This window comes from Xiphophorus hellerii, chromosome 2 (assembly GCF_003331165.1).
Source record: "Xiphophorus hellerii strain 12219 chromosome 2, Xiphophorus_hellerii-4.1, whole genome shotgun sequence".
Classification (NCBI taxonomy): domain Eukaryota; kingdom Metazoa; phylum Chordata; class Actinopteri; order Cyprinodontiformes; family Poeciliidae; genus Xiphophorus; species Xiphophorus hellerii.
The window spans coordinates 3,103,583-3,127,533 of NC_045673.1; the positions used below are offsets into that span (position 1 = coordinate 3,103,583).

Consider the following 23,951-nt stretch of genomic DNA (forward strand, 5'->3'; position numbering starts at 1 on the left):
CAGGGTACTCATTACCCTGTCGATGTATCACAATGCAATACTGCAACCTTTTTGAATTCTGCACTTAAAAATTAACCAAAGCATGAAATAACTAAAGATAATATAAACTAAACTAAAACAAAACTAATAAAAACTAGAAACTAACTGAATTAGACAAACAAAAAGTCAAAACGTAATAAAACTAAACAAATTAAAAATCTATTAAACTGGTCGTAACTCCTGCTTCATGTCCTCTCTGGGTCCCATTTCCAGGTCCAGATAATTACGAAGACGGGATTGCCTACATCAAGTCTCATTACGAAGGCAAGAACAAGTCGCCCACTAAGGAGGTGTACTCTCACGTGACCTGCGCCACGGACACCAACAACATCCAGTTCGTCTTTGATTCTGTCACAGACGTCATCATAGGCACCAACCTGCGGGTCTGCGGCTTGTACTGACCGGATGCTTTTACCTCTGTGGTACCTTGTTATGTCACGTGTGTGGGGCCAATTTGATTGGTCATCCTGTGAGAGATGGTCAAATGATGTCCTCCTTTATTACAGAGCAGACTGTTGGTCCAGTTTGATTTAACTTCTGTTTGTTTAGTCCTGGACCACTCCCGCTGTGTACTGTTGTTTTTCTGACCTTACCTGTCCCCGGTTCCCTGTCCGAGCCCCTCTGATTCAGGCCTCTACTGTATATCAAACAATGGTGTCTTGGTTCATTCTGTAAAGGGGCAATTGTGAGAAAACCTTAACAAGTTTGTTAGAAAAGCCATTAATGCATACATAGTGTTGTAAGAATTTTCCATTGCTTAATGCTTCATTCTATTTGGCCTAATATCACGAGATTCCTCACCAACCTCGTTCAGAATCCAACATGGCTGCTGCATGTGTATTCTTAGCTCCTATATTTACCTAATTTTTTTTGTATTACTGAGTTTGCATTTCATTGAATCAGTCGCACACACAGTACTCTGCTATCTTTGTTACGGTGATTGAACGCAATAGCAAACCAGAAAATTGGGTTGTTTTGCTACCACAGTTAGCTAGTCTCTGAAGACAACCGTAAGCTAATGTCTGTGGTTATAACTGAACACTCCTACATTAGCTATGTCTTTATATTTATGGATTTTTTGTGGAATATGACTCCAAATTATTCCAAAGGAAATGTAGCTTGAGAAGCTAAAATACCTAAATGTAATGCTCATTGACATGGTAATGGCTGGCGTTTGCAAAGCAGCCAATCCCATTTTTCCTTGACACAGATTAGCTGTAACTCCTGAGAGCGGAAATGAGGAAAATGGTTGATATTCTGCGGTAGTGTTAAGACGGTTTACACTGTCTGTATTAATATATATTAAGGTATATTTGGTGTTTGAACTAATAAAGTAGGGAGTAATAAGCATTTTAGGGGATGTTTTAGCTATTCACTGGTGGTTGTGCTCCATGTCTCCTATGAATAGCAGGGATGTCACACCTTCTTCTGCATGGTGACAAGTAATGTATTGTTTGGACATGGAGTATTTTTTTTACCATTTCTAATAATGAAAACCATTTTAGGCTAGTTTTTCCTCTGACTTCTGATATGAGACATAAGACCTGGCAAGAGATCTGAGAATCAACCATATTTAAAACAAAGAACATTATTATTAAAAATCTCACCATGTAAACCGAAAGTAAATACTTACAACTCTAACATTCCTTATTACATAATTATCAATTGTGTGTTTTTGTTTTTTATTTGTAGACAATTGAGATGTAAGTGGAGGAAAACAGGATCTGAGCTGGGAGGAGGTTGCATCATTGCCTCATGTCGTAGTGTGCGCGACTCCATTATGAAACCACTTAAAACAAAGGGCTAGAAAAGCTGACTCAGCCCGGCAGCTACAGATAGTGGCTGGATGGATTCATCGATTTCACCCCGCCCTGAGACTACAGCCATTATCTGAGGCTGCTCTCTGTAACATTCCTGCTGTCAGCCATAAAAACCCGGAGCTGAGTTTTGGAAGACTGAAACCTGGAGAGAGTAGATGGCTGGGATTTGGGTTCAGATTGAAGATTATTACGTGTTATGGAAGGTAGGAAAACACCACTTCTGCAAAAACTCAACTTTCAATAAAAAGATTTGGCGCTATGATGAGGTTTTTTGGTAGTATCAAAATTGGTTTATTTTTCAGAACTGTAATGGGAAGACTTTTTATGCATCACAACTCACATGATCAACAATCAGATGTTGCCACTGGCACAAACCACAAAGAAGAAGATGACAGGAAGTAGTTGGAGGATAATAGACGGCCATGTTTTTTTAATAACTTATCACGTGAACAAACTTATTCACATGTAACTTTAATTGTGGGTTTTTTTAATGGAAACACTGCAGTAGCAAAATTCAGTTTTTTTTTTACTTTAGTGGAATAGCAGCAGTTTTTTGCACATTTGTAATGGAACATACAGTAGCTACTGTCAAAATTGCTTTTTTTTACTATCTTCTCCACTTTTCAATAAGAGTTTTGATAAATATCCATGTTTGAAAATATGATTAAATGCAGTTACTGTGTGCAGTTTAGTAATAAAAATCAGACTTACTGATAAAAGTCACAGCCATACAGTTACCAATTAGAGAAGTTCTTATCACTTTTATCATTATCACAATAGTGCCACAGAATATTGTGTTAAAACTTTAAGTCCATATTGCCCACCCCTCTTGAAAGGTTGAAAGTGTCTGATGTGAGTGGATTTACTGCTGTGATTCGTGCTTCATCACTCCCATCCTCTGCCTCACTTTTAAACAGGTAGATGACATCATCAGTTCATCTTTCCACATCTGCGCCAAATTTCCTAATTAGTGACGGAGCGTTCCCCGAGGCTGTTGATCGGCCTGATGTGCATGATTCTGCTTGTGGATTTTCTGTGTCTGCGTGTGTTTGCAGATTGCGTACAGTTAATGGTGTGTGTGTGTGTGTGTGTGTGTGTGGGCGGGCATGTGCGTGTGTGTGCGTGTCATTTAACAGAACAGGAAAGGTCAGCTCACAAACGTGTGTGTACGTGTTGTGTTGGGAGACGGCATCAGCTCAGGGGTGCAGTGATGGAGTCAGTATCTGGATTAATTACCCGCAAAGCACCTGTCTACCCTTTACGTTAACACAAACACACACAGCAGCACAGGCAAGTGTTCACACATGCACTGAACGCACAGAACGGCCCTCGGGTTTTTAAAATGTCGCCACACCTTCCTTTGCCAAATGTTCCCATCGTTCGTAGCTAAAAGCATCAGATGGATTCTGGCTGATTTGGCAAACAGAAAATCTGCTGTTTGTGTGTAAGAATAATGATGCACTTTTTATTATTATTTTGTTTGGTTTTTTCTGTGCATTGAAATTATTTAGTAATAAAGTTCTCCTTACTTTTTTATGGAAAGTACTTTCCATCTAAATCCACAGGGGAAATTGCATGTTTGTCTTTTTTAATGGAAACTAAATTCTTGGGTCTCCAAATCCAAAGAATGCACCTTACTGGCAACATTTTCATCAACAAATATTGATCTTGTTCAATTTTGCCTTAAATTTTTGTTGGTTAATCCCATTGAATTGAGCCAGAAAAGGCTTTAAAATAGGATAGTAGCAAATGAACGCAGTTTATTAGTTTTGTTGGTTTTTTGTTTCTAGTGCCTCACATAAAGATCTGTCAGCAGTTGGAGGAAGACATCCTGCTGAATTTTCCATTTACGTGACGTTCTGTATCAGTTCACAGTGATAAAATAAAAGTCTTTTCATTTTTTTATTTGACTCGTACCAGAAAGTGACAACATACTGTTTGAGCTCCATCTCTTGATTCTGAATGACATGGAGGTGTTTTTTCAGCTGTTCTTTATCAGTATTATTAATTTACCCCCAGTTTGTTCACAGCATAAACATAATTCAAACCTAAATGATCTGATATGTGTTTTGTACATCTAAATCTATTAGTGTAAGAGTTTGTGAGTTGCAGCTTGAAGCATTTTGCATATTTTTGGTTAAAGTTAATTGTTATCCAGAACTGAAATAACTTTGCAGATATTTTATTGGAAACATTATGAAGTGATATGTGGTAAAGTCATTTTGGTTTACCTGATGTTGTACATGCACCCCTCAACATGGCTTCTATTGATTCCTTTGATTCCCAGGAAAAGCTTAAAGGTTTTTAAAAGCTTTTGATAAATGGTTTGAAAATCAGGATGCATAGATCTGCATCTGCAGGAATCTTCTCAGGGTCAGAGACTGGTGACTGTGGACAAGGTCACCAGTCTCTCACAGGAAACCAAACATTGAACTCGTTACAAAAAATCCTATATTTACCTTACTTTATTTATTATATCCTATATTTGCATTACATTGCAGGGAAACATGACTTTTATGCTGCACTCCAGTTGCTAGTTCTCAAATCTGGAAATAATGTAACAATCAAATTAAACTTGTTTGAGAAATTTCAAAATGTTGTTGACTAACTTGCTTAAGTATTGCTATGAGTAACAAATTTTATGAGCACAATGTTTGTACGAATGATTTATTAAGATTCAAACGTTTATCAGGTCAAATAACCAGTTTATAACTGCATCTGGTACTTGGTTTTATACACATTGCAGCTATGTTGTAATTTGAAAGCAGAATTGGTGAGAAACATTTGAGCTTCAGAACCAGAAATGTACCTTCTGATAGTCATTTCACTTTATCATCATTTTTATGTTTTTAAGCTACAGCTGCTGTCTTGCTATATCGGTTGGTGTCCTTCCTGGGTCTAAACATGAGGAAACGAAGCAGAATTATGTGTGACTTTTGATGGAGTGTGTCCACTGGGATCAGTGGTGTGGAATTCACGTCGTTCTGTCTCGTCATGACCGGGTACAATACTTTTCCATGATGTTTTGCTTTGTTTTTTGGCTCCTATTTAAAATAAAAAAAGAAAGTCAACTGACTATCTGATAACTAAATTTTAGTGCCATATTTAAGTGGAGACATAATTATTAGTCAAATAAATAAAAAGTAGATAAAGTCTGAAGTTTCACTTTTAGCTTCAAGCATCAGGCATGCCAAGGTGAGTGAAGCACCTGGGCTGTTTGGTGGGAAATTACTAACTGTTTTTCTGAATCATTGTTGCTGTGCTTGAGTCACAGTGTTGTTGATTCTGTAGCAACGGCCCAGATGTTTGTATACACGGTGTTTATGAGCTTCAACGGGCGTGTGGCTCATTTTTCTGGTTTGGCTGAAAATCCTCTGGCTGAGCTGGTGGTCAGATTATGTGTAGGAACACATAGAGCGGCAATTTCACAGTGGTGGTTTACTGTGGTTTTATGGCGTTAGTGAGATAAAACCCACATATGAAATAGTAATGGGGCAAAAATGCTACTGTTTTACATCATCCTGGATTGTAAGAATTGGTTACCGAATTTCATGATGGTGTTCAGGAAAATGCTTCTCCTTGTAATTAAGAGCTAGTTAATTTAGTTAAATGGGAGTAGATTAAGTATCTGCAAACAGTTTGTACCTGTCAGGATTCACAAAAGTTCAGATATTTTCATTGTTAGTTTTATCTCCTCAACCAAGTTCAGTAATTATTATGACTATTTTTAATTGGAAAAAAGCCTTTCCATTGTTTTAATTTGGAAAAAAAATAAAACAATGGATGCCTTTTACTGTCTTTAGCAATAACAGCTAAAGCAGTTTAAGATTTACAAAAGCCCACATTACATGAGGAAATGGACCAAAACATCCTAAAGTTTCCAATTAAAAATGTATTAGTGAAAACCTTTGGGGAGTTCTCTTCTTACAGTTTATTTAGTCCGGTTTTTTTTCCAAACATAACTTAAATGTATGTCTTTATAATAAATACAAGACTTGAGTTTTGCTATCTATACATTATAGAACATGTAGAATTTTTTTTCTTTAATTAACAGTGAAAAACCAACATTTCTTAGCAGCTTATAGTGTTTGTTTAGATTAAACAGTGTGATCTGCTCATTCAGCTTGACCTTCCAGAACATCCAATTGTTTCTTAGAAATAAAGTACCGCATTGTAGCACTAAAGCAGTTTGGGGTTAATAAGATGGAAACAGCGCTGAGAGAAGAACAATGAGCCAATCAGTGTGTCTGTGTGTAGACGTGTGTGTTGGGGCCAAACAGCCAAGACCAAAAAGCAAAACTTGATCTTTTTTAGTAAATATCAAATCTGTGTTGGCTACATAAAATAGGGATTTGTGGGTAATGTAGTTTCTCAGTGTAGATCTTAAATTCAGATTTTAAAAAATGCAGCGTGGCTGCAGCCCAGAGAAATGGTTGCATTTGTGCCACGTTTTTTTGTTTGTTTGTTTGTTTTTTGCCCTACAACAGCAGCATAACAAGCTGCTGATATGCCACAGTGTTACAGATGAAGAACTAAAACAAAGTGCCAAATATTTTCCTTATTAGCTCCAGAGCAGCTCCCATTCTGACCTTGCTTGCATGTCCTTATGAGCGATCTTCCGATTTTCAGTCCCACTTTGCCGTAATGAGCACTTACGCCGAGGAGTCACTCGCTCTCCTGCAGAAAGTCTCCCGGCTGCATTAGAGCAGATTTAACTCCGGAGCATCAACTGTGCCTTTTCACATCACGCCCATAACCCAGCTCTCCTGTTACCATAAGTTAACTCTGTCTCCATGCCAACCAACACTGTAAACACTGTCCAGGTACTGCAAAACCTGCACAAACTATATGGATGTGTATATACTGTATGTGTGCAAGTGCTAAACTGTTTGTGCTGTAACTCCCTCTCTGTTGATAATTTATTGAACATTGTATTTATACATGAGACAATGATAATAAAGCACCACATGAGCAACCGGAGATGTGTGATTATTTTCCCTCCTAAAATGTTTTTCCTGGATATGAAGAAGTTTATTAGTGTTGCTCTCGTTCGTCACTTCTCTTCCTCCGATTTCTTTTTCTGGGTTTGTCTTTTTTTCCACAGCTGTAATTATTTATTAACAAAGGATTTCCGTAAACAAGTAAAAAAGCCGCTTGTTTGAGTGCGAGTCAAATGAGAGCAGCATAATGGCTGAGGAAAATGTTGAAGCAATAATTCTAGAGAAAAGTTTCCCTCTTTGTTCCCTCATCACTCTATTGCTCAACTTTTAATAGTAACATGTTATTGTGTAAATCTTCACTTTTGTTGAGTTGCTGTTAACTTTGAAAATGTCCTCTTTTTTCTCGTCTTCCCCATCATCCGTCCTCATCATCCCGTTTTCCTGTTTGTTCCTGCTCCTCTCTCATCTTTTCCCCGCTCCTTTCCTTCCTCGTCCACAGAATCGCATGCACGAGTCTTTGATGCTGTTTGACTCCATCTGCAACAACAAGTTCTTCATCGACACCTCCATCATCCTCTTCCTCAACAAGAAGGATCTGTTTGCAGAGAAGATTAAGAAGTCTGCACTCAGCATCTGTTTCCCAGAGTACACAGGTGAGAGATTTCTTTCACTTATTATAATGTTATTCCCTCATCAAAAACATACCTGGAGTGTTACCTTGATTCTTTCATGCATTTTTGAGAAATCCTTTAATCTCTATTCAGCTGTGAAAAACGCGTGGTTGTACCTAGCTCCGCCTTCGAGACGCAGCTCCTCCTCCACTCCGTCAGTCTAGCCAGCAGCAATTAGCAAACATCTGATAGGACTGTGCATCTGCTGAGCTCGTTATAGGAGTTACTTCTCAGAGCAACGCTGGTAAAAATGTTAAAGGGTTAATAGAGGAGCCATGTTGTGATGATTTCTTAAAGGCAGAGTTTCAGGAAGAGCAGGAGTTTTTAAAGAGACAGAGGCCCAATTACAAGGTGTTAAATTAGCAAGTAAAATGTCTGGTAAGTCATATTTTTTATTTTATAACAACTGAACTTAACATAGTTACTTGATTGTGCTATAAAATGGGACTTTGTGCCTGGAACACATAATACTCCCCTTAAAGACTATTTTTTGGGGGGGGGTTGTCACATTTAAAGGTTTCTGATCCTAAAATAAACATTAATATTAAACAATAATAACAATAAATACAAAAAAAACTGTTTTCAAGTGATGATGGCATTTAGTCCAGTACTCCATGTAGAAAAACCTTAGACTGAGATTTGCACTGAGGACCTTCTTGCTGCAAGGCAGGAGTGCTACCAACTGTCACCAGAATTACAATCTTTAAACAATATCCTTTATTATTATTATAATAAAGGATTATTATTATTAATAATATTATTAATAATACTACAGTAGTAGTATTGGTGTTGTTGTTAAAGGAATATGATTTCAAGAGTAGCTGCCGGTTTTTATTTGTTTTTGCCAAATGGACTGCAACTTATGTGCAGGAGCAAAAACACTTGTTTTTCCTCATGTCATCTTTCTCTGATTTTAAAATATTTTGGTCACCTTAAACTTGTAAAACAAAAAATGAAAGAAGTAAACACCTTTTTATTTACAGCACTGATTATTGTAGAAGAGTTCACAGTCAGTAACTCATAAACAGATTTTGAGCCGATCTTAAATTAATGCTGTCAAAAATTGTAAAGAAATATGGAGTAAAGAAATTCATTTTGACATGGAAATGCTTTACCGTGTCATCAGCATGTAGACATAATGTGATGCTGAGATTGTTTAGGTTTCAGTTTTCTTGACTTGAATTATTTTAAGATGATAAATGTGAGGCTTGTTTTAATTATCTCATTAGATTTAGTTTTCTAAATACCACCTTGAGTTTGTTTTTCATGTTAATGTTTCATTATCTCATCGGCTGGAGATAACGTTACCTTGAGGTTGTTTCTTTATCTTGAGAAAATAAACTCTCCAACTTATTATTGTTTCAATAACAGCTCCATTAAAAAACAATATCAAGGTTTTTTGGAGGTTTTTTCTTGAGGCGACAGCTTTATTATCCCATTAATCTGCTAAAATAATGAGACCTCAAGCTTTCTTTGATGAGAAACTCATTTTATTATCTCCTGATCTGGAGATGTCGAGGCTTGAATTGTTGAAACAATCTTTATTTCAAGCATGAATTTATGACATTCATGCTGCCAGCAGTTTCAAGCTGCAAACATTAAAGTTTCACATTCACAGGTTATCCCCTGATGCGAATCATAAACAAGAACGTTTTGGTGTTTTTTGCACCTTAATAACCACTTTTACCTCCCCAAATGATCAAGTTCTTGATTCTAAAAATGGTCACATCAAAATGATTAGTAGCTGGGGGGGGTTTCTGTCATAAGTCTGTTTTGTGGTCAATGGGACGTTTTCTGAGCATTTACCTTGTAAAGTCTTTTTTTGCTTTAGAACAAAGGAATATGTTTAAGACTCTGGTGGAACAAGCTGTTTTCCAGATTCAGTTTTATGGGGGGCAAGGGGGTTTCATGCTTATCCAGCCCTGGAAAAGCCAGTTGCACATTTATCCATATTTTAAAGACTCAGCTTTCAGGAGAAACAGCAGGAGCTGAAATGACCTCAGGAAGAATCATCCCAGTTTGGCAAAGGAGGGTGAAGATGTCTGTATGGCTTAGGAATGTACGTAGATAAATTACAGTATTTACTTTTTTAATGATTATCTCTGTTTTACAGTAGAAAATGTTATTGATTTTGAACTAAGAAATATTTAGCTAAGAAATATTGGAAAAATACATCCTGTATCTGCAGTGTTGGTCCAGTATAACTCCACTTCTCAAAATTCAGGTTGATTTGATTCTGATTCAGACTTTCTTACAAATGTATCTACAACTGTTGAAAACTGCTAAATAAATTGACCGAACTTTGAGTTGTGTTCAGCGCCTTTGGTTAGAGCTCAAGTTGCTGCTTTTATGTTTCAGCGGTTCTGACTGCCAGTGATGGTTTCATATTTTCTGTTGGTACAGAAAATCAATTTTCTCCAACAGCTTTTGGCAAAAAAGCAAACGACCTCATTCAGCTAGACTTACTTTGGAGATCAAACTCTTGACCTAAAACCTTAAATTAACCTTAAGATTGTTCAGTCAGAGAGTCGTGTGGACGTCCTGATCACATTTAAAACTGGATACGAAAGCATGAATGACTGATCTTTACTGTCTGAATGATATTTCCTGGAAATTAAAAACCTCAGGTCTGTTCTCTGATTAACAGCTGCCTGATTGAGGGCATTAGTTGTGCATGAGACCTTCAGATGTGGATTTACTGTCTCTGCATTATAAACCGTCTGAAAAATGTGCCACTTTAAATATTGCGGTACGATTACAGCTGCAAGATAGTTTGCAGCAGAGAGAGAGAGCGAAATGGTTGGAGGAACATAAAACCTCACTTCAAGAGGAGATTTACTTTACTGCATTTCCACAAGTGGAGAAATGATAGCGAGTACTGGGAGGAGAGGAAAGTTGTTGGCAGTGAGAGTCTGCAGAAACAGCAGAGGGAAGCAGAACGACTTCTTGACGTGGAAGTGGGAGCCAGATGTAGCGGTGACGGATAAAAGCACTGTGAGTAATAGACGCGCGTGGTGCGCTATGATAAGCCACTTCACACACTCACAGTGGCGGACCCGTCTCTCCCGCTGCTCTGATAGTCACACTGAGCCGTTCTGACAGGTTCCACCTTTTCTTTTTGCTGCGTCACGTTCTCCCTCTCTGTCCAGCCAAAGGTCTGATCACTCCTTATTCTGATCACTGGAAATACATTTTCTGATTTCATTTTATATGACAGAAATGCCAGGGTGGAGTTGGAGGGTTTTGCAGCTTTGCATCCTTAAAAGGAAAGTATTGTGGAAAATTCACATATTGCACGTTTTTGTACTTTCATTTGGGTTTCTACTGCTTCTAAAAACAAACCAATCTGGAAATAAGTTGATGCTTTTTGGTGCCAGAATAAAACATCACAAATCAGCAGGAACTGCTCTGTAACCTAGCAACCCAAGCAGAGCTCCACTGCATTTGTTGAGCTGGTTTTACCGCTGTGCGTTGTACAATGGCTGCTGGAAGAGACAAAATGTGATAGGTTTATTTTATGTCCTAACCTGCAAAGAATCAACCAGAGACAAAGGTTACTTTTCTGCAGAAGAGGAGAGTTGAAAACAGACGCGAAAAAATCGCTGTCAAACACTGTCTGGAATCAACTCTGCTAGATCTTTTGTTTGCATTCCTCTTTATTGTATAGAAAAAGGAGGTTGGGCTTCTTCACACAGTCACACAGAAAATTGACCAACGATCTTTATGTTCTGGAACCTTCTGTGGACATGCCCTTACAAGGGCATGTGGCTGACCACAACTAATCAGTTTCACATGGAACTAATAACACATGAATGTTTTAATGTTTTTAGCTTCCAGGCAAACATCCTAAACAAAGTTAATAATGTACTACAAAAGATTAATAAAGTACTACAAAAGAGAGAAGTTAAGTAAACATAAAACAGAATAATAATATGAGAATAATAATATAAAAAGAATAATATGAAAACATAACTCGTAAAATAAACTCATAAGTAAATGAACCTGGAGAATAATTTTTCTAACAAAATGTTTTGTTGACTTATCATCCAGAAGCCACTTGCTGCATTCATGTTGGTTGTGCAGGGGGCTCCACTTCTGCTTTTCAAAGATGTAGAGTTGTGCGTCTGTTTTAAGTTGAGTTGAGGGGCGTGGCCAGCAGCAGCTTATTTGGATTTAAAGTGACAAGATGCCCTAAATGAGCTCAAAATGGGTAGAACTGAGCAGACTAAAATCTTATTATCTAAGAATCATTTTGAGCAAACAAATTTAATGACCATGTTTTGGCTTTAGGCTTGAGAAGACAGAGCAGACACAGAAAGAAACAGAAGAACAGATCTAGGATTGTTTTTCATGTTCATGAAAATAGAAAGTTAATAGCTGGAGAGGGAGAACGATCAGCGGATGGCAGCATTATCTCAGCTGTTGGTGATCTCTTAGTCTATAAGTTGACTACATTAACATGCAACTGAACTGAGAGCAATTTCTGCAAAACAGGCAGATTTTAATATATAATACTGTAAAATCTCAATTATTTTTTTGCTTCTCTTTTCCAACTGAACAGAGTTTTTTTGTTTGTTTGTTTTGTTTTTGCAAAACACGCCAATTTTAGTATAAAATCTGGTAAAATCTCATTTAAATTGAGTTCTTTTGTTCTGTTTTCTGCTCGTCTAGGACCCAACACCTACGAAGACGCGGCAGCTTACATCCAAGCACAGTTCGAGAGCAAGAACCGCTCTCCAAATAAGGAAATCTACTGTCACATGACCTGCGCCACGGATACGGGGAACATCCAGGTCGTGTTTGACGCTGTGACCGATATCATCATCGCCAACAACCTCCGAGGATGTGGCTTGTACTGAGCGCGCCCACACACACCCTGGACCCCCTCCCTCCACCCACCACCATTCCCCCTCCACTTTTCTCCCATCCTTCCTGTCCTCCTCCTCTTCCTCCTAATCCTCTGTCTTGTTCCTTTGGCACTGCTGTGGAAATGATGATGGCGATGATAATGATGATGATTCTCTAAAGAAAAACAACAACAAAAATCCAACTAGGTACATATTAATAATGAGGATGATTTTAAAAAAAATAGGCATACATGCATATAAATATAAATATATATATAAATCTATCTAATGTTTTTGGTTCTTGTGTCCTCTCTGCTCTGATTCCCCCTGATGTCTTTTTTTGGTCTGTTGCCAAGCAAACAAAATTAGTTTTAGTAGAAAAAAACCCAAACATGCAGCCTTGAAACATCTTGAACAAAGTTGAGGAAAGCCTCCGTTCCCGCTCTCTCACGTGGTCGACTGTGTGATTTTTTTGTTTGTTTTTTGTTAACAAAACCGAAGCCTGTACGTTTGTTTTCTTGCATACTTTTTTTTATGTATTGTTACTTTGAAAATGATGATGCTGTTTTATTTCTTTGATGATCGTGTGTATATTTATTGAGTCTGTACACAGATTTTTCTCACCTCTCACCTGTACTTTCTGTTTAATTCTGGTCGTTTTGGGCTGTTTTATGGCTTATTAATACTTTTTTTATTTGCAGAAATATGTGTATATGTGAGCAGCACTAAAATGCACCTGACAAGTTGGATAAGAACGTAAAAAAAATCTGCTAAAACTGGCTTGATTATTTTTGTTGTTTACATTTGAGAAGACATTTTAAGATGTTGTTCTTTTTTGTTTTGAGTAACTTTTAACATCTTCACATTCATGACCCAGTTTCCACCCAGGATCCCCGGTTTCCTGTTTCCATAATCTGGTCTTTGTCATTGGCCAGCCGCCGACCACAACCAGGCTCGAGAGCCAATAGGAAGCTTGCTTACTGACTGAATCGCCAGTGCTGTGTAACAGAGGCACTGCACTGTAGATAGCTGCGCTTTTAGAAGCAGGTAAAACTCTACCTTCCTCCCCATAATAATCTAATAACATTCTCCATTTAAGAAAACTAATTAATTTATTAATTTATTTATTGACCAATCGCCTGCCATCCTCTCTTTCCTTGCTGTCGACTTTTGCATGGCGCCCAGGCGTCGAGATTTGACCCTTCCCCCCTCCTGTCCTTTTCATTCTCTTCTTTTTCATTTCCAACACAAATAGCATGAGTTACTCAACTTTGTATAAAAAAAGACCAGTTAATTGTTAAAACTTATAACATAAAGCTGCTTATGAGGGGAAAAAAACACTTCATAAAAAGTGCAAATTAAATGGAAAAACAATAAAAAAAAATATGTGGAAGCAGCAACTGAAGGGGAAGCTGATGGGTTTCTGAATGGGGGGTGAGGGATGAATTATGAGAATATGTCAGAAAAATGTGAGTTTGAAGTTTCCGAGCAGGAACAGCTCACATGTGAAGCTTTGAAGTGAAGAAAAGTTTAGATTTTTCCTGCAGCAACACAAAGGGCAAAAATCTCCCAGAGAAAAACCGCCTTCACCACGACACTGACCGACATCATGACGATTTCTCATGATTTGTAGCTACGGAACGTTTTCTTTCTCCATTTCACATGAACCGATGTTTGGTGGACGGTTCCGGTCGGACGGTGAGCTGACGAGGAACCACGGAGAACCCGGTGTTGCTGTAACGCTCCGCTCTGTGCCCCGCCCCCAGGCCCAAGCTCCACCTCCTCTGCCTGTTTCCCTGCATTAGAACCGTCTCCTCACTTTAGCCTGACTCAGAACGATTAAATATAATATTATAACAATATCTATTTTTTATTATTTCTGGGGGGGATAAAAGAAAAACACTCTTTTTGTGGGGGAGAGCACGTTTCTGGCTGCATCCGCTAGTTAGGGATGCCGCATGTTAACACATCGGCGCTGTATAAATTCATGCTCCTTCTTCTTCTCTATCTCTTTTCAGTTTAGTGCACACCTTCCAGGTCTATAATGAAAAGCACAGTTCTCACCTCACACATACACACTCGCTCACATTCACGCAGACACACAATGAGTAGATTTGGAAATTTGTTATTTATTCATACCTGATCTATGTTTCCCCCTCATCAATCTATCTATAGAAACCTCTCTTTCTTGCCTTCTTGATTTCTAGTTTTTAAAAAAAGAAAAAACTGTGTATAATGACACGATGAAGCTGTTTTGGGTTTTTTTTGCATTCCGTTCCTGTTATCCTCATGATTTATTTTTTCTTACCTACGTTCTGTTCTTTACCCAGTGAATGCTTTTTTTCTGTGCAGCTTTTTTCTCTCTTTCTCTCCCTCTACTCTTCTTTAGTGAATGGTTGTTATTTCATGTGGGATGTCCGTGCTGGAAAAACCAATCGAATGTAGTGTTTACATTAAAAAGCCACTGTTTTCATGACTACAGAAAAAATACCTTCTTGTCTCTGATTTTCTGACTTTCAGCTGCAAGAAGCATTGCACATCGCTGTTTGTTTTATATTCAAGCTTCAAGTGACTAAGAAATTCTAGATGTACAGATGTGATCAAAAGTTTCCATCATGAACATTTAATACTTAAACCTTCTTTTTTCAGGGTGGATAATTATAGAAGCAACACTTTTTAAAAGACTATTCTTTTTCTCGTTTCTTCTCAAAGAAAAGAACAACAAAACAAGATAATTCTGGCCAAATATTTGCTCATTCATTTGCTACACTTCTGTTAAATTACAGTGAACCCCTGAGACTCTCTGTAAGCATGTATAACTGCCTAGCTTAAATGTTCAAGAACAAATATATCTCAATTAATATGCAGCAGTGCATATTAACGTGGCATCATGTATAAAGATCTGGAGTTTGCTTTTGTTTTTGATCAAATATAAAACAAAAAAATAGTAAAAGTCTAAATAAGTTTAATTAGCACCAGAATAACACAAACGAACCAATTTAACAAGTCAAAAGTATTTGATTTTCTAAAATCCCAAAGTGTGATTTCTTGTTCACCTTATTAGCAATAACTGCAATATTTAAAAAGAAGAAGTTATATTTTTGTGTAGGAAAATTATTAAAGATCAGTTAATGGGCGTGCCGTGGTGGCGTAGTGGTTAGCGCGACTCGTATTTGGAGGCCTTGAGTCCTCGATGCGGCCGTCGCAAGTTCGACTCCCGGACCCAACGACATTTGCCGCATGTCTTCCCCCCTCTCCTTCCCTGTTTCCTGTCAGCCCACTGTCATTTAAGGGACACTAGAGCCCACAAAAGACCCCCTGGAGGGGTAAAAAAAAAAAAGATCAGTTAATAATATTTGCCTTATTAAAAAAAGGCATCCAATTTGAAAAAAGTTTGAGCTCTGTTGAAAAGAAAAAATCTGTTGTCAGCAATAACAATATATGAGTCCCTGTTTTTATAAACACATGCTGTGATTGGCAAGTTCAATAAGCAATAAAAAGGCATCAAAGTCTGCTTTAGAATAAAAATTACTGAACCGATGAGGTCCAGTTTCCCATTAGATTAAAGCAGCTGCATAAAGTTATTTAAGGACCAAAAGGCCCTAAATAACCAAAGTAAGGAACTCTTTCAGTTCGTTTCTGACAGTAAAACAATCAAGGCTCGTTCTAAATTGTCGTTTTATTTCCCCTTTATCTTGTTTTTCCCGTCTTAGCTGAGTAAATTTTTGCCAAAAAAAACTCTGAAATTTTGAGAATAATTTCCCAAATTTTATAGAAAAAAATTGGAAATTTCAGAGTTTTGAATTTTTGACTTCATATTATGTTTTACTGGTTTTCTTACATCACTACTAAAGGAATTTAAAAATCTTTATGTTGATTCTAAATAAATAAGAAATATCTAGAAATATACTTTAAATGTGGTTGCTGAGTTGGAAGATAAAGAACTTGAATTGGTTTTTTATTTTTTTATGAACATTAACAACATTCAACATAGCTTAATATTGTATCATAAGCTTTAAACCGTTAAGCTTATTTATAAGGCATCTGACTGCAATCTCTTCTAAAACTTAGTTGAAGGTAAAGATACATTTTTGACTGTTCAACCTCAGGATAAAATTAACATCCCAATAAAACCTGTAACTTTTAACGTTTGCTCCAAATAGTTCACTCAGATGAAACATTTAAATCTAGAGTTTCCAACCCTGAGCTGCAAAAAGCCATGTGGAGCAGTTAGGAAGCGCTGCAGTAAATTAGAGGAATGCATCTCTGTCCCTGCAGAGGAAGCTTCCAGCAACAGCGTTGATTTAATTTCATGAAGGGCAATAAATGCTGAGTGACGGCGCTGCTCGCTGCAGGGTTATTGTCATCCAGAGTTCTCCTGCCTTTCGCTCCATTATAAAAAATTTCCTCGTCGTTTCTCACCGTTAAAAGGAAATGTGATTACTGTCTTCACAAACGGGAGAAAGTCCAGGGTGTGAAACGTTTTTGTACCTTAATTTTTATATATAAAGCAATTTTTAGAAAACAGCATAGGACCACAATGCTTTGCTGTTAAAGGGGATCTATTATGCTAAATTCAAATTTTTAACACTTTTGTACTTCCATTTGGGTTCCTACTGTTTATAAAAACAGACCAAGCTCCTAAAAAAACTCAGAGCTGTTTTTGTCAATAATTTAATGTTTTTTGGTGTCTAGAAAATGAATTGTTTCAAAAAACCCCTGAATGCCCATCACCTAGTAACCCCAGCGAAGCCCAGCCCATTACCTAGCAACCAAAGCAGAGCTCCAACATGTTTGGTCAGCTGGTTTTACCTCTGAATGCACTGAACAATGGCTGCTGGAAAGACAAGTGTTTTGTTGTTGACTTACCATCCAGAACCACGTCCTCCAGGTAGGTCCTAACACCAGGTTAAAGGTCATTCACAGCAGTCACGCCATTCCATGTCTTTTCTCTGTCCTTCCGACACAGAAACTGAGCAGTTTGGGGCTAAAGAGGTGAAATATCACTTGCTTTATAGTTCTGACTGACTGACTTTGAAACATCTGACTCATCTAACGCTTGGTTTCCTGCCATTAAATTAGTAACTGTATCCTTACGTCTTCTGGCCCTCTCCACACAAATTCCCAAAGTGCTTCTTGTTCTCCACACTCTTCCTGTCAACAGGAAATTGGATTCACTTACTCCTCCTCTGTTGGTGCATTTAGAGGAATGTCCTACAAAAGTACACTTAACCTCTTCCAGTGGGATTTATTACATGTACACGGATATCTATCTGTAATTCTGCAACATGAATACACATTTCGATAACTGCATTTCCTCAGATACAGCACAGAGGAAAAGTCCTACACATCCAGTACTTATCCTGACATGAAGCCTAACACAAAACGTCCTTGTCACAGTAGATGGGAAAGTCGATGTAAGTGGAGCTTTGAGGCAGAGAGCGACTGCTTTTATCCTGCTACTGCTGCTGCAAGGACTGGCCTGGTTCACCGAGTTAACACATAATAACAGAGAAGTGCAGGAAACAGAGCCTCAAACATCTGCAAGAAATATGCAGTTTTTGCTTTGCTTTACTTTGTTTTCTATGTCTTTCCCACTGCTTTATGAAATATACATAGCCTATATTTTCTTCAGAGCAAAAATGTATTCATTTAGTGTAGATGTGTTTGTGTGAGAGCCTTGAGACTGAAAGATGTTGCAGCCACAACAAAGAATTTTGTAGTTTTTCATCAGATGAGATGCTAATAGATCAAGAACAAAATAAAAAAGAAACATTGGAGTGAGAAATTTATTCATCTCTTTGCAGATTTACTCTTTTCCTATCAAAGTTCTCCCACTTGCATTGGTTTTTATTCACTTCATCAGCTGACAGTTTAAGATTATAGTCTCCCAGCAGGAGGTTTATTAACGTTATTCTGATTTGATCGGAATAAACAGGGTCCACACCCAAAATAAATGAAAAAAGGATACAATGTAATATATTCAGTAAATAACTAAATCTCAAGTGAGATTTAAGAATTATTTGTAAAATGTCCATAATTTGTGAAAATATTTTACTACGAAGAAAAGTATAGTGAAATCCTCGTATGAGTCCGAAGTTTCAGTATGAAGTTTATTTACAGGAACCAAACAGAAGTAGGAAATGATGAAATGGCGATGAATAGGCATGAAATGTGGCGCGTATTGGTAAAGGGACAAATTAACCACTAACCCTGAAAGTTACTCTGCACTTTTCACTTACCTAAATTCTGCAGCATGCCAACTACATCAAGATGTTAAAACAATATGGAGTTAGTTTCATCTCCAGCTTTCAGTCGTCCAGAGGAAGGAACTGAAATTAGCTAAAATGCTAAAGCTAGCTGTAGTGTTGTCAATGTTTACATTCAAACTATGACCTGAAGTGACTCAAATCAATCTAATGCGGCTTGTATCTGATCTTTTCATAACGGTCTGAACACTGTCATGATCCGGTTTTTTCGGATGCGGCCCACTGTATGTGGATATGTGGTCCTAAATCCAATACGTATCTGATCTGAGTCTGAATGTCATTGATACTCGACAAACGTCACTATTCTTCATCCTGATCTGCACAAACGGGAGGAAAAACAACAACCATGGCGGACGATAATGAGGATAAAGTTGTCAATGTGCTGGTTCCGGTCGGAAATCAACTTTAACATCGTAAGATATTCTCCATCATTAGTTTTACTGCCGCAAACTCTGGGCACTTTCTTTTTTTATGCCGGTTGGTAAAACACTGAGCAGGCCAGCTGTGTGTGACGTTATTGTGCCTTCGGAGACTTTTAGGGCAGGCAGTTCGGGAACTCACATACAAGTCACATATATTTGGAAGTGTGAACAATAAAATTAAATACAAGTTTTTAAAAAAATCTGAATTGAGCGTTAAGACCTGCAGTATGAAGGTAGCCAGTGGGCTAGCATTATGAGCAGTCAGTCCATAAACACATCTGGGAATAAAGAAAACTAAATCTTAGCTCAGGGTTACTAAAGTCTAAAGTCTGAAGATTCATTTTTTTTAAAATGAACTGAAAACAACACAGAAGCAATGAGGTAACAGAAATGCTGCTATTTGAGCAAAATTTATGCTGCTAAACATTTTTTAGAATTTGATCTAGGAATTTATCTCGACTTTATCTCTTTTTTAAAAAAGAAACTTTTTTTATATAAATATATATATAAACACTTTACGGTGTTGATTTAACCCAAAAAAAAAATCCCCACTGACATCTACATGATAATTTGTTCTCTCTCTCTGCTGATATTTAATCACAGATACTACAAAGTAATATGTTCATGGTCAGCCTCAAAGTCATTATAATCAATGAAGACAGGCAGGACTTAAAAGGAAAAAACTCTGTCGGATTTAATTCAGTGTGCTTTGTGAGGATTTAATAGTGTCAAACTTTCCCTGGTTATCTGAAAAACTTTTATGATTATTTCTGACAATACAAAGAAAAAGAAGATCAAAATGTATCATGTTGTTATTATAGATGTTGAGTTATCCATGTTTAACTGAGGAACTGGACAAGTTTACACTATTTTAATAACTCATGTTATTCATGTTGAAAATTTGCCTTACTTTACAATAGGTTGTTCTTTATTCTGTTTTTATAGGTTTTATAATCTTATCTTTTTGTGAATCTCTTTGCTTTGATTGCCTGTCACTTTGCTGCTGTTGCTCCAGAATTTATTCACTCTGCCATAATAAGGGATATTTCTATTTTTACCTATGATAATAATTTAAAATAGAGATGTGTTGAGGAAAAATAGGTTTAAACATTTTCACCAACAAAAACCAGTGGTTCTTTCAATTGTTTTTATGTTAAATCTCTTATGAAATCAACACTTTCAAGAGCACTTTCAAATGTTTGTCATAAAAATCCTGTTCTTTTTAAAAGAAAAATAACATTTCTTGACTTCTTAATATATGGAATATTTAATTTTGTTTGGTTTTATTCTTGTCTGATTGAGAGGTCTGAGATATTATCTATGGTGTGAATGTGTGCCTTGTATGCAAAAACTGTATTTTTGCACATACAAAGCTGAAAACAGAGTTTTTACACGTCTTTTGTGCAGTCTCATTTGTTCCTTCCTATAAGTAAATATAAGCAGTAAAGGTTTCAGATAAGTAGTCTGGATTAAAGCAGTCAGTTTGCCTTAGGAAAAGGTGTTGCATTGGGAGGTTGTTAACATACAGCGATATAAATTACAGTACAGACACTCCAGCCATTTCTCCCTCTTATATTCATTATGCTGGTGTGGAGCCACAAACTTCAAACTAAAACCCATCAGTATCCTGTTACTTTGTTGTTGTGCTGAATGTTTGCTTTGTGTTGTCATAAATCTGGCCGACAGGCCTCACACTCACATTTTAATTCAGCTGGAGCGTTCTGGTCCTTATGGTTCTCAGAGGACGAATTCCCTTACTGTAGCACTGCATCATTAAGTAACAGACCCGACTCAGTGCATTTCATGGGAAAAAAGCTGACGAGCAGCAAAAAGAAAGCTGCATCTGTTTAAAGTCGCTTCGATTCAAAGATATAAACTTTACTACTAGTGCTAGATTTCAGAAACATGATATTCTGGATACAAGGTAAATATAATAATAGTATAAATAAAGATCCATAACACACAAGTTTTCATTGATCTCTGAAAAGTCAGTTTCAAATATTTTCAAAGTTATTAAAAAAGGCCAAACATGGATTTAAGGATTTTTATTCCCTTTTGATTTTAAAGCTGCAGTATGTAACTATTGTAAAAAAAAAAAAGAAGACATTTAAAGTTAAAGCTATCACCATGTCATGACAGCATGTTATGAGACAGATAATCTGTGAAAAGATCATCCTGCTCTACCTCCTCTCTGAGGTACTATTGGTGTCTGAAGAAAACACCAAAAACAACCAATCAGAGTCAGGAGGAAGGGCTTAATGCTGTCAATCAATCTTATATATTCGCTGCTAAATATGCTAAAATATGCAGAGAAACAACTTACCGTTGCAGGAAAACCGTTTATCGGCCGACATCGGTGGCTATGCTAACTAATGCTAGCCTTAGCATTTATGACAGGCTGTGTTAACTGCATCTTAACAGAGAGAAACGAGGCAGAGAGAGGAGGTATGAGCAGCACTACACAGAGAGGTGATTGACAGTGCTAGTTGGCATACTGTCATGACATAGTGATAGTTTCAACAAACATGTAGAAAAAAGATTTTTATAAAAATTACATATAGCAGCTTTAATGAGTTAGCAAGAAACTATCACAATGTTCTGCTTCTGCATCAATTACCTGGAGGAAATATATTTTAGAACCAGAAAAAAACTTAAAATAATCTTTAGCAGTTGGCACTGTGGGTCTCAAGAACAAAAAGGCTCTTTCTTTTATGTTTGAGTTGTCTTGAACCTCAGAGTGCAAAGTATGCTGAAAGTAAAGTTGAAGTAACGTTTTTACTTCACGTTGATGCTAACTAAGGCCAAACGTGAAGGGATGTATAGAGTTTGACTGAGTGGTGTAAATAAAGGTATTTTATAAGTAATGTTTTGGCAGCTGCATCACAGTAGAGTCTTGCGCTCTAATTATGTGTAGTAAAGTGAGACTTTTAGCTGCTTCTGTCCAATGTTGTTGATGTTTTACACAACCGCTGCAGTTGGCCACCTGATATGAACTGTCTGATGTCTGCTTACCGGTTTATTGTTTGAGTGTGGTGGGTTGTACACTTTAGTGTAACAATGTTGGTTAAATTGAGTTTTCATGAATCCTGCGAGGCTGCTTTATATAATTTTTTGTTGCAGTTTTTGTCACAAGTTGTCATTTATCACTGTGTTAATTTACAGGCCGATTTGGCTTCCTGCAGAGGGCTTTTAAATCCAAGGATAGGGTTAGGGTTAGGGACCCTGACCCTAACCCTAACCTGAGGTTAGGATTATATAAACTATTCATTCTACCTTTCTTTCAGCGTTTAACCCTCTGTCTCTCTCCTAAGCATGATCATTGGCTGAATTATTTTTTTAAAACATATTTCAGATATACAAAATGAAAATGAGCATAACTGCCCATCTGCTCACAATAAAAAAATGACAATTTGGTGAAACTGAGGAAATAAGCCTTTTAATATATATTTTTTTAAAGTCACTATAGTCTCTGAAGCAAGTAAGCTTTGTGTTGTTTTTATTTCTCTCAAATCCAAAATAACACATCACTAAGGAACACATCAGCGACAAGAAGCTGCTTCAGAAGTTATAGTTTGAGTTCCAGCAGCAATCTTATGTGGATTTGACTGAAAGTTTAAAGAGATTTGTGAGAAAAGGAAGAAGTAGAAAGAAGTTTCAAAGGTGGAGGGTGCTCACCAAGATCAAGCAGAATAAATAATCATTATTCACCTTAAGATGTTTAGTCAGAGGACTGCTGATTTAATGAGCCCGACCCGCTGCCAGTGTTAATCTACTGAAAGACCTGCGACACAGTCTGGATTTAAGAAGCAGCAACTCTGACTGAAATTTATAGCACCCAACTTTTAATTGGTGTCTGGAAAATGTGAGTACAGCTTCTGCAGATATTGTTTTATATGCTTTCAAAGTTAAAACATTTTTTCTTTCAGGACCTAAACAGCCTTGATTTTGGTGTCATTTTTCCAGGAGTCAAAATCTCTTTTTCAGACCTTATCATATGTTGTCATTACAGAAAAAACATGCTATTTGATTGTTGCCAAAGATTTTAAGCAATTTAATTACTAAGCAAATGAAAGTAGAGTTGAAGCACAAACTCCTTTTCAGCTGAATCAAATGTCAATGATGAGAAATTACATTGGATGACAGGTACAAATGTGCAGAAAATGTTGAAATGAAATGACTTGACATGAGTGATGCAAACTAAAACATCCAAACACATCAAAAACAAAAGTAATTGAAAAATGTTGCGAACAAAATCTGCTACTATCACAGATGAAAAAAATCCTTCAACCCCAGGAAATAGAAGGAAAACTGAAAGTCTGTCACAAATATCAAAAACAACAGCAGGTATGAAACAATGTAAACTCGCGTCACAGAAGTCCTCCAGACCAGTAGGGGGAGTCGGCTACGAAATCGTATGGGACCAGACACTAAGTAAAGATGTGATATCATGATTTGATAAGATTTTCAGTAGAAAGCTTAAGGAAGACTTGACATATTTTTCAAATATGCGATCTTTTGCAATATTAGAACAGCAGCATATCTGGCAGCATAATATCACATGCTCCAGACTCCCCCTAGTGGTCTGGAGCTCTTCCATTTTGTGGAACAAGTTTTCAGCTCTTTGTATTTGCTGTTATTTTTGCAATGTGTGCCTGTTTTCCATTTTCTATTTCCTTTGGTTGCAGCATTTTGCATGTGATCACAGCATTTTTTTTTGGTTTGCAGCATTTTTCTGCTGCATTTGTTTTTTTGTGTGTTTAGTGTTTGCATCAATTAAGTGTTTGTAGCTCGTTTTGACCTTTCCTGAACAGTTGCACCTGTCGGCCAATGCAAAAACCAATTGTTGTGAATATCAGTTATTAGTGAATAAAGTTGCTATTGCCATACATTTTTTAGCCTTATAAGTGTTGTATTTATCAGATTATTTAAGGTTCAACCTTTCA

The 23,951-nt window shown here is 37.1% G+C and overlaps 1 protein-coding gene across 2 annotated transcripts in view; it reads left to right on the plus strand.

Annotated features, from left to right (window-relative positions):
* Window positions 1-14,807, plus strand: part of LOC116730937 (guanine nucleotide-binding protein G(o) subunit alpha) — a 109,559-nt gene extending 94,752 nt beyond the window's left edge. The window contains exons 7-8 of one of the 2 annotated variants that reach the window (XM_032580512.1): window positions 7,299-7,452; window positions 12,142-14,807. In XM_032580512.1, the coding sequence (XP_032436403.1) occupies window positions 7,299-7,452; window positions 12,142-12,329 (342 nt within the window). In that variant the 3' untranslated portion in view covers window positions 12,330-14,807. Of the gene's footprint in view, window positions 1-252; window positions 2,241-7,298; window positions 7,453-12,141 lie in introns of those variants that run through there. The other variant, XM_032580520.1, reaches the window with a different exon arrangement.
* The last annotated feature ends 9,144 nt before the right edge of the window (window positions 14,808-23,951 follow it).